General features: G+C 38.8%; 1 protein-coding gene across 7 annotated transcripts in view; it reads right to left on the bottom strand.

Moving 5' to 3' along the window:
• Positions 1-116: 116 nt before the first annotated feature.
• glt8d1 (glycosyltransferase 8 domain containing 1) overlaps positions 117-11,470 on the bottom strand; it is a 28,648-nt gene continuing 17,294 nt past the window's right edge. For 4 of the 7 annotated variants that reach the window (XM_048606369.1, XM_020519464.2, XM_048606370.1 and 1 more), the window contains 8 exons: positions 10,781-10,879; positions 8,733-8,919; positions 8,503-8,617; positions 6,359-6,443; positions 5,813-5,925; positions 4,505-4,671; positions 3,419-3,531; positions 117-632 (listed from right to left, as the gene is read on the bottom strand). In XM_048606369.1, the coding sequence (XP_048462326.1) occupies positions 442-632; positions 3,419-3,531; positions 4,505-4,671; positions 5,813-5,925; positions 6,359-6,443; positions 8,503-8,617; positions 8,733-8,919; positions 10,781-10,879 (1,070 nt within the window). In that variant the 3' untranslated portion in view covers positions 117-441. The remainder of the gene's footprint in view (positions 633-3,418; positions 3,532-4,504; positions 4,672-5,812; positions 5,926-6,358; positions 6,444-8,502; positions 8,618-8,732; positions 8,920-10,780; positions 10,880-11,470) is intronic. The other 3 variants (XM_048606371.1, XM_048606367.1, XM_020519465.2) reach the window with 2 other exon arrangements.

The following is an 11,470-nucleotide window of genomic DNA, read 5'->3' on the forward strand; positions in this document are numbered from 1 at the left end:
AATAGCTTCTCTCCCAACTTCTGTTTTCCAATAAGGAGAAAAATGTCATTTTGATGGTAACATTCAAGATATTTTGTTAATTTTTTAACAAAGTAATTCAGTTGAGACAATGAAAATTAGTTTTATGATGAATATTAAAATATTTAATAATACATGTGGTCTTACCTGGGTTAAAACATTTAACTTGAAGTCCTTATTTCATCCAGGCTTACACAGGATTTGAACACCTTATTTTACTAGAATCAGGAATGACAAAGTCCTCCATTTTCTCCACAGCAAGAAAAATCTATGGTCTTGTTTGTTGTGCATGTAAAAAAAGACAGCCTAAAAAATGAAACAATCTGAATGCACACTTAGAATGAATTGAATCACAAATTCCTGAGTGGTGGTAGTTTGTACAAACTAAGTTAATGATTTAGAAGTCACATTTATCGTTATCTGCTAATGAGCTTCCTCATCCTCTGCATGTCTACGTACTGGGTGGAATTTTCCAGTGGGGTCTGGAATATACCACTTGTCCCAAATATCACTGTATGAAGAGGTACGCCCCCAAGGTTTGAAACGTCCATTCCAATGAAGCAACTTGGCAGCTTTAATAAAATGCGATGAATATCTGGTACCAGCATTAGACCCTGTAGAACAGAATGATATATTTAGATATTATAACTTTGATTTCTGAAATGTAAAAGAATTCCTACAATCAAGCTCAAAATAATAATTTTGTTCCAATAATTAAAAAAAGTTAAAACATCTCAGCTCATTGTAAAGAGAAGTACATTTTTCTGCTGATCCTTATATAGATTTTTTATTTAAAAGTTAGCTTGCATTCATTATAATTTTTTTTCCCAAAAATCTCTCACTCTAAGATTTCACTACACTTCAATCAAGAATATCACCGAATCATTCCCCAAGTCTCTTGTCAATACATGCTTGGTCTGGATATTAAGTAAGCGCACTTTAGTAGTAGGAAAATGCAGTCAAATTTACACTTCAAGTACGGTTACATTTTGGAGGTCCACTTTAGTAGTTAAAAAATTGATACAATAAACAATTTACTGCAGTGTAAAATACATTGCAAGAAAGTTGAAATAACTGAATATTTAGGTCCAATAAAATACGTCTAAATGAAATTAATTCACAATGGCGAGATTGAATGAAAAAGGAGAGTATAGGATACTTGCAAGACAGCGGTGAAACATTCCATATGTGCATTCTATCTGTTACTGACTTCTTTCCCAAACTTTGCTAATGTAAATTTGGGAGCGAGCAAACAATATTTACCAGATAATCTGTTGGATAGTATTCATCATTTATAGATAACACAATGTGGAGCTGGAAGAACACGGCAGGCCAGGCAGCATCAGAGGAGCAGGAAAGCTGACGTTTCGGGTCTGGACCCTTCTTCAGAAATGGGGGTAGGGGAAGGGGGCTCTGAAATAAATAGAGAGGAGGGGGCAGTAATAACAGGTAGACAGTGGAGCAGCGAGGTGGGAGAGAAGACGGACAGGTCAATGAGGCAAGGATGAGAGGGGGAGGCTGGTCTTGGGACGATGTTGGGGGTGGGGAAATTTGAAGCTAGTAAAGTCCACATTGAGACCATTGAGTTGTAGGCTTCCAAGGTGCAATATGAGGTGCTGTTCCTCCAGTTTCCAGGTGGCATCGTTGTGACACTGTAGGAGGCCTCATTGACCTGTCCGTCTTCTCTCCCACCTATCCGCTCCTCCCACCTCACTGACCAACCCCCACCACTGCCTACCTACACTCACCTTTACTAGCTTCATCCCCACCTCATCGACCTGTCCGTCTTCTCTCCCATCTCTCCGCTCCACTGTCTACCTGCTATCACCGCACCCCCCACTCTATTTATTTCAGAGCTCCCTTCCCCTCCCCCATTTCTGAAGAAAGGTCCCGACTCGAAACGTCAGCTTTCCTGTTCCTCTGATGCTGCCTGAACTGCTGTGTTCCTCCAGCTCCACACTGTTATCTCAGACTCCAGCATTGGCAGTTCTTACTATCTCTTCATCATTTATAGGTTGTTCCTTAGAAACATCATGGAAAGTTTTAAGTTACTCATGCATGCAGATGAAACTCGCACCTGTCCACTGTCTTGCTGTCTAACATAGAGACTTGGATGATCTGCAGTTTCTCCAGTTAAGGACTACAAAACACTATCTTTGCCACTGATCACTAGATGTCACCATTTCTAGCTGCTGTCTTGAGTTGAAACAGACCATTCATCCTATTTGATTCCAAGCTTAGCTTCAAAGTCCACATATCAACCTCACAAATGCTGCCAACTTCCAAGAGTTGAATGTTACCTTCATACTTAATAAATTGCATAATACAGGGATTTACTCTCTATTTCTTGTCTTTCCTCTTCCAGTGTGGCGCATGTTATTGTTTTATCATTAAATATAAATTGTACTTTCTTGTGCTAACTCAAAGAGCAATCCATATAATGTCAAAGTCTGAACACCATAAACTGTCACAACCATTTTGAACAAATACATGACAGTTTTAGAAGCTCTTTGAAGAACTTAAGAGGATTAGGAAAAATGGAAGCATGTGGAATTGGAAATATTTTGACATTGGTTTGTTCTTGTTTGGGTGAAATATAGAGTAGGGATAAAGGAAATGTGTATGGAACTGTCAAGATGTGACTAGCATGTCCCTTGGGATCTGCGCTGAGTCTCAGTTTTCCAGTCAATACATATTTATGAATGAATTAGATGAACAAATTTTGTTCACAGCATTAGCCTTTGGAAGTGCAATAAGTATTGTGGGTGCAGCGGAAAGGAAAATAGATTAAGTGACTTAAGCTCAATGTGTGGAAAGTGCAAGAATATTCAATTTGGACCCATGATATATCAGTATTTTCTAAATTGTGAGGTGCTGGGAACTATGAAGAACCAAAAAAGGATCTAGAGATGTGTACAGAAATCTTTAAAAATTAGTGGATATTAACCAAAGAGTCAAAAAGGCTGTCAGAATGCAAATTTAGTTTTTCAGCCTCTGTTGTCAGTTACAAGATTCTTGCTGCACGAGCCTACTTTATCACGTTAAAAATGAAGATAAAATTAATTATTTCCGAACAACATTTACAAATGGTTTCCCTTGGACATGGTTTATTTCATACATAACAAACACAATGATTGGATCATACAGGGGTGCTCAGCTATGATGCCCGAACTGGGACTAACCCCAGCTTTGTTTAACAAAAAAAGAAAATAAATCAACCACAGATTATTTTACTTACAGATCATCAGGCTTTCTTTGCAATCTTTGCTGGGTTGCAATATTGTGACGCTCTGATTACAGCACAAATTACTGCACCATAGAATGCTGCCATTTTAGCATGTATGATAATAATTTTAGGTACATTAGACTGTTTATTTACTCACTAAAGCTAAAAACTTACCAAGATGCCTCACGTGCCACAATGGATCAATGGAAGAGTATTGTTTATAGAATACCAAGAGCATGGGTGGTGTTGTAACGCTGCCAGCCAGAGCACCACCATACAAGTTCTCCCTGTAAAGAGTATGAGATATGTATCTATCAACTCCAGGTTGCCTTTTGAGATGGAAGAAGTGGAAACAAATATTTAGCTGAGATACTCTTAAACAAATTCAACAGTTTTTCCTATACAACTCTACAAGGATGGCACAGTGGCTCTCAGCACCAGGGATCCAGGTTCTATTCCAGCCTTGGGTGACTGTCTGTGGAGTCTGCACATTCTTCCCTGTCTGTGTGTGTTTCCTCCAGGTGCTCCAGTTTCCTCCCACATTCCAAAGATGTGTAGGTTAGGTGGATTGGCTATGCTAAATTGCCCATAGTGTCTAAGGTAGGAAATGCAGGGATAGTGTAGGGGATGGGTCTCGGTGGGATGCTCTACCGAGGAACAGTGTGGAATCGATGGGCTGAATGGCTTGTTCCCACATAGGGATTCTATGAATAACATTTCTAAGCTAGTAAATATTGAATTTACATTTTTTCTTGTTTAAAAAATAAATCCGAGATGTCTTGAATAAGATATTGGCAGCAAGTTTCAAATTGAGTTAATTGGCACAATTCTATAAATTTCTACATTCCAGGGTTTTTGCTGCGGAGTGCTTGGCAAGGGAAAGCCCTTGGAGCTGTCAGCACCAAATTCAGAATGGAATTGCTATTTCTCACCAACCATAAGGAGCTGCCTGCCTGCACTATTTAATAGTAGGTGCTACTTTACTGGCCTTTGTTCCCCATCTTGCATTTTCAGTCCCTGGCTCCCCCAGACATATATAAATCCAGCTTCAGTACGGCCATCAATGCATGCACAAACAGTAATGTAATTACATATGCTATGTAGCGACATCAATCACACAGGTGCAGACACATTCTGGCTTGGGGAAACATCCGCTGCCAGTAACCAATGTCACATAGACAGGTGGCTATTTTGACAGGCTAATTACTGTTCGCCTCATGCAAAATGCCTAATGCAAGCAGGTAACCTGCATTAACTTACGCTACATTGATTTCCATCCACCTTTCAAGCTGCTCTGTAATGTTCTGCTGCCTCCACTCTGTGAGATTAGCTACAAAAACACCGGGATTAAAGGAGCACGTGCTTGCCTTCATACCAAGTTTCCTAATGGTTTCTTTTTTATAATCAAGGAATCCCAAATATGTGTTCTAGAAAATATGAGAATACAGTTAATGAGGTATTTGATTTTCCTTTAACAGTACTATTTTAGTAACCTAACCTTAGTTTGAATTGTAATTCAGTGATTGAGAAACAAAGTGGCAGACAAAAATAGTTTCAAAGTGTTCTGATGCTAATCAGGATATTCATTCTAAAATTAAAAGTGACAGAGGTGTGTTTGCCAAAGATATAAAATAATATGGGATAAAGGCTGGTCTTTGGAATTAGGTCGCAGATCAGCCATTTCAATGCATAGCAGAACAGGGTTAATTTGTGAATGGTCTATTCTTGTTCCCAGGTTCAGTTTATCTTCATTTTGTTATCATTTATGCCTCAATAAATATGTCTCAACCAATACCACTGGAACAAATTACCTGGGGATTTATCATTTGCTGTTCGCTGAACGTTACTTTGCACAAATGGGCAAGAACACCACGCACACATTGTAATGAGCTGCATAAACTATACTGAGCCGAATCTAATGATTTTTTTGGCTAACTCTGAGCTGTGTCAAGTTTTTTTGTTGTAGTGAGGGCTAGCTGATTCTCTCACATTTTCATACCAAATTCATTTCTTAACTACATATGACGCCCCAATGGTCAATTTCTACCCTGCATTGCCATGCACTGTTCTCAGATCAAGCCGGCACTCACCGATATCCTGGATGTTTTCAGCATCCCTTGCATCGGTGCCAGCTGATCCACTTAAATGGCATTTTCCCAAACTACCCCTAAAATCCTTGCTATCTGCAATATCTAGAAACCTGCATACATGGCTTAGCAATGCAATAAATTCTAACCTATTCAAGGAACCTCATATGCACACTTGTAATGAACCTATCCCTTATTCCAAGTTGTAGGATAATTGTTGATTATATTGAGTGGGGAAAGGAAAAAAAATACATTATAATGGCTCAAATATTAGGATGGTACCAATATACTGGATTGAATGATCATGTTCCTTATTCCATATATATCATTGAGAACGTCTGACCTTCACTACCTGTGTCTTAAAATTAAATCAAAACAATGAAACATAGTTCTTAATAGATTTCAGTCATATTTAATGCATCACATATGATTCAGAATATCAATTTTCCAAACAGCAAATTCTACACTGTACATTAAATACCTGACTTCCTGCGCCTCTAACCAACACCTTTGAAGATACAGAATCGCAATCTTCAGAAAATGCTGCAGCATGACCTGCCTTCAGTTCAGTGTCATAAAGCTCACGGATATCTCCTAATGTACCAAGTGTAAGAGAAAAGTAAGTACAGCTCACATTTATATAGTGTTCTATTAGGTTGAAATGTCTCAAAGTGTTCCAAGTAATAAATTAATTTTGGAATGCTGTTTCATCTATAAACAAGCAAATTTAGATGTTTTAGTTTATGTTATGACTATGAAAAGACATTATATGAAAAAAAATTACTTCTGCAAACTACCACCATACATTGATGGAAATGCAGCTGCTATAATTCAGCTGCCTAAAATACGGAAACGTAATGGATGAAAATTAAAACATTTTGAAAAATTGTCATTAGAAATCCAGTGCATGGTATTAGCCATTTCACTAAATCATTGCAAACATAATTCCTCAAACATAATGATCTGTTTATGAACATTTTTTAAGGTATGTTCACATGTGTACAATAGAAACAAAGCAAAAGCTTACCTTGCACAATCACATCATCATCCAGGTAAATGGCTTTCTCTGTGCCAGAAATCAAAGTGGGTAGATAAAACCTTGCAAAAGTCAGCTGGCAAATAAATGATAGATAACTGATCAAGATATGGGCTTTAATATTCGATTCTACTTCAGTTAGTAAAATGATCTAAGTTTACTAAATACTAACAAGATGAAATGTTTTCTTTTACAATTAATTTCCCATCAAGTTTAGGTACATTCTAATCTTGATTACTATTGTAATCTTAAACTTGCACTGACTACATTCATCATGCCCACGAGGTGTAAGAGAGGAAAAACTCAGGTGAGGAAATATGAAGTAGGGCGCTAGTTATGCTGTAGATATCACTTGAAGACTCATAACTATATGGAGTCAACAAACTCGAGCTACAACCTGGTTCGCATGCCTGTGGCACTTTTGTGCAGGTTCACAACTAAAGCTTCCAGTAAGTACACACCTGCTGCTTGGTACACTCTTCCACAAATGGCAGTGGATGATGGCTCAGCTGTAAACTTAAAATATGAGAGAGATACATTTTTTATTAAGCAAAGGTATTAAGGGATATAGACCAAAGGCAGATATACAGACTTAGGCCGTAGATCAGGCATGATCTTGTTGAATGATGGAACAGCCTCGAGGGGCTGAATAGCTTACTCTTGTGGCTTTATTACTAACCTTGCCTTATGTTCCCAACTGAATTGCCACTGCCCATGTTGTTCAGGGGCTGGGAAAATTCTGCACAGATTTCAGCCTCCCCTATTGCTTCAAAGCATCTTGGATGCACCCCTGTTCTATGTATTGTCAAATAATTGACTATGTCATGACCAGACTGAGGGGCAAGCATATGTAACAAAAGCTGCACACATGACTCTGACAGGGTGGGCTGCTCTTCGGAAGGTCGGTATGGACTTGATGGGCCAAATGGCCTGTTTCACTCTAGGGATTCTATTTTATGATCAAGTAACCCTAGTAAAACTGGAATCCATGGGTATCTGGGGGGTTGGGGGGAGGGGGGGAGCGAATTCTCTGCTGGTTGGAGTCATACCTGGCACATAGGAAGATGGTGTAGTTGTTGGAGATCAGTCACTTCAGCTCCATAACATCTCTGGAGGAGTTTCTCACAGGAGTGTTCTAGGCCCAAACATCTTCAGCTACTTCATTAATGACCTTTCCTCCATCATAAGGTCAGAAGTGGGAACGTTCGCTGACGATTGCACTGTGTTTGGCACTATTTGTGACTCCTCAGATACTGAAGCAGTCCACATTCAAATGCAACAAGATCTGGACAAGTGGCAAGTAACATTGTGCCATAGAAATGTCAGGCAATGACCATCTCCAATAAGAGACAATTTAATCACTGCTCCTTGACATTCAATGGTGTTACCATCACTGAATTCCCCATAATCTACATCCTTTGGGTTACCAGCAACCAGAAACTCAACTGGATTCGTGTCACAGTGGCTACAAGAGCAGGTCAGAAGTTCGGAATTCTGTGGCCAGCAATGCACCTCCTGACTCCCCAAAGTCTGTCCACCATCTACAAGGCACAAGTCAGGAGTATGATGGAACACACCCCACTCACCAGCAGCTCCAACAACACTCAAGAAGCTTGACACCATCCAGGACAAAGCAGCCCACACCCACAAGTGTTCACTCCCTCCACCACTGACACTCAGTAGCAGCAGTGTGTACTATCTACAAGATGCACTGAAGAAATTCACCAAAGATCCTTAGACAGCACCTTACAAACCCACAACCAATTCTATCTCGAAGAACATGGACAGCAGATACATCGGAACGTCACCACCTGCAAGTTTCCCTCCAAGCTCCCCACTATCCTGAGTGGGAAATATATTGCTGTTCCTTTGTTATTGCTGGGTCAAAATCCTGGAATTCCCTCCCCAAGAGTATTGTGGGTCAACCTACAGCATGTGGACTGCAGAGATTCAAGGTACCAGCTTACCATCACTTTCTCAAGGGCAACTAGAGACGGGTAATGAAATGCTGGCCAGCCAGCAATGTCCACATCTCACGAGTGAATTAAAAAAAGACCTCCTCCTTCATTTTATAATTCTATATTTAATTATATTCTATGTCTAATTATAGATACAAATGCAATGCAGCTACTCACTGGTTTTATTTCAGTTGAATCACCCTCATCTTGTACTTTGCCTTTTAGAACACGAGGATCAAATCTCAGAATTTTATACTTTATACCCATCAGTTCTTGCTTTTGAAGCCAAGCTCTAAACCAAAATACAAATGAATTATAACGGTTTAATTTCAATCTCACATTAAACAAAAAGTAGAACATAAACAGATTTGATTTTGTTGCAAGAATTAACAGGAACACAAGTTTACCTTAAATGATCAACAGTATCATTTGTAGTAACTACATAAAAGATCACATTTGACCTGGTGTTACTATATATACTGTTTATGGCTGCTATTACGCCTCCAAGTCGCTCCTCTACAGCTGGGATTAGAATTGGAATCTCTTCACCCGTTCTCACTTCTGCAATCCTCCACACTCCACTATACTTTGATTCTAAAATATGAAAATTGAAGTACAAAAGGAAGCTATTTACAAAATGAGCAGGTGTTAAATTTCTCCAATTAGCTGACAGAAGGGAACAGTGGATAATTCTAGTGTTTTAGTAACTTGATTGTGATTACTTCAAGAACTGGCTGTTCAGAATGAAAATCTAGTCAGTTATGTTATTTTAAAAAAACGTCAAATTTGTACCAGGACTGTCTTTAATTAGTTTTCATTTTCTATTGATTTAAACATAAAATAACTATTAATGAATAAATGCTAGATTTAATCATTCAATTAATATTCAGGTAAGTAACAGTACTTTTGTTTTATTTGTTTTTACACAAAATGTGATTGTTGCCCTTGAATTGTTTACTAGTTCTTTTCAGAGAGTAAATACAAGTCAACCATGTTACTGTTGATCTGGGCTCACATGCAGATCAGACCATGTAAGGATGGCAGATTTCCCTCCCTCAAGAACATTAGTGAGGCAAATAGGTTTTTATGACAATTGGCAATTGGTCACTATTACTGAGACTAGCTTTATTAATTGATTAACCAACAAATTCCAGATTTATTAAATAAATTCAAATTCTACCAATTTCTATGGTGGTATTTGAACTTGTGTATACATAGCATTTGCCTGGGTGTTTGGATTATTAGTTCAGTGATGTTACTACAATGCCATTGTCCCCTGCATTTGTTATAATCAAATGAATACAAACATATCTTTCCCCTTTGCTGCAGAAGCTAGGCAAAAAAATGAACAAAATAAATTCTTTCATAGAATAGATAGAATCCCTCCAGTGTGGAAACAGGCCCTTCGGCCCAAGAAGTTCACACCGACCCTTGGAGCATCCCACCCGGACCCATTCCCCCTAACCCACCTAATCTACACACTCCTGAACACTATGGGTAATTTAGCATGGCCAATCCACCTACCCTGTCCATCTTTGGACTGTGGGAGGAAACCAGAGCACCCGGAGAAAACCCACGCTGACACTGGGAGAATGTGCAAACTCCACACAGACAGTTGCCCGAGGGTGGAATCGAACCCGGGTCCCTGGTGCTGTGAGGCAGCAGTGCTAACCACAAATTTTGTTAGTACAATTTGTCAACGTACAAGATAAAAATCAGCATTTATTATCAGTTTGCAGCAGTTAAAATTAACTCACGAGTATTTAACTTGTATTTGGCAAAGGCCTACCTACATGATATTAACATATGGAGGTGATAGCCTAGTGGTATCATCGCTAAATCAGTAATCCAGAGACTCAAGTAATATTCTGGGGATCTGAGTTTGAATCCCACAGATGAAGGAAGTTGAATTCAAATTCAAATTCAAAATCTGGAATTAATAATCTGATAATAACAATGAAACCATTGTTGACTGTCAGAAATAAAACATCCGGTTCACGAATGTCCTTTAGGAAAGGAAACTTCCATCCTTAGCTGGGATGTGACTTCATGCAGTGTGGCTGACTCTTAACTGCCCTCTGGGTAATTAATGGTGGGCGATAAATACTAACTTAGCCAGTGACACCCACATCCTATGAATGAATAAAAAATGCAATGTGATTGCAGAATAGCCAACACCACTTCTATAATGTATCTACTATTAATAGGTATGCTTGTCAAATTAGACAGCAACACAAAATAAATATTAAATTTTTTGCAACAAAGATTCATTTGTTCACTTAAAATATTCATTTTGTATGCATAATCATATATCCATTTTTGAGACAGGAGAGCAAAGTAACAGATGAAGCCTCCAAATAAAAACAGAACTCGAAATACAAATATGGTATTGAGGCTTACAAAACTTAGCACTATGAATGAGCTGGAACATGGTTTATTAAATGTTGCCACTTACCTGAATTCTCCTTCCTCAAAAGGTCATGAGCATTAAATAGATTATGGTGCATAACTATCAAAAGCACAATTGCAACAAGCAGAATTATGAGGATATGAGCTGGAAAAGAATAGAAGTTTAAAGCATTAAATACAAATTCCACTTGTTTTGTATATCTCCTCTATAAATTTCACTTTCATTCTGCAGGACCTGCACCAAGATGCAGTTCCATGATTCACTGGTTAGTCTAGACAGTGAGTGACAATAAGGTTTTAAATTGTGACATCATCATGGCCAATCAAACTCTTCCTATACTCCTACATACAGTGCTCTCTTCCAGTGACAAGATAACAAGGCAATGTGACCAGGTTTAAAAGCTCTATCAATACCCCACCATTGTAAAGCAGTGGTGAACCCAATTACAAACCATTGTACTGTGATGACTAACTCATCATGATCCAAGCTGTAAACATATTGGCCCTCTCCAACTGTACATGACGTCACTGTGTGGAGACCAAACCACCTTTGTATAAGAGATAGTAGGAACTGCAGATGCTGGAGAATCTGTGATAACAAGGTGTAGAGCTGGATGAACACAGCAGGCCAAGCAGCATCAGAGGAGCAGGAAGGCTGACGTTTTGGACCTAGACCCTTCTTCAAAATGGGGGAGGGGAATGGGGTTCTGAAATAAATAGGGAGAGAGGGGGAGGC

This window comes from Rhincodon typus, chromosome 16, assembly GCF_021869965.1.
Source record: "Rhincodon typus isolate 14 chromosome 16, sRhiTyp1.1, whole genome shotgun sequence".
In the NCBI taxonomy this organism is placed as follows: Eukaryota; Metazoa; Chordata; class Chondrichthyes; order Orectolobiformes; family Rhincodontidae; genus Rhincodon; species Rhincodon typus.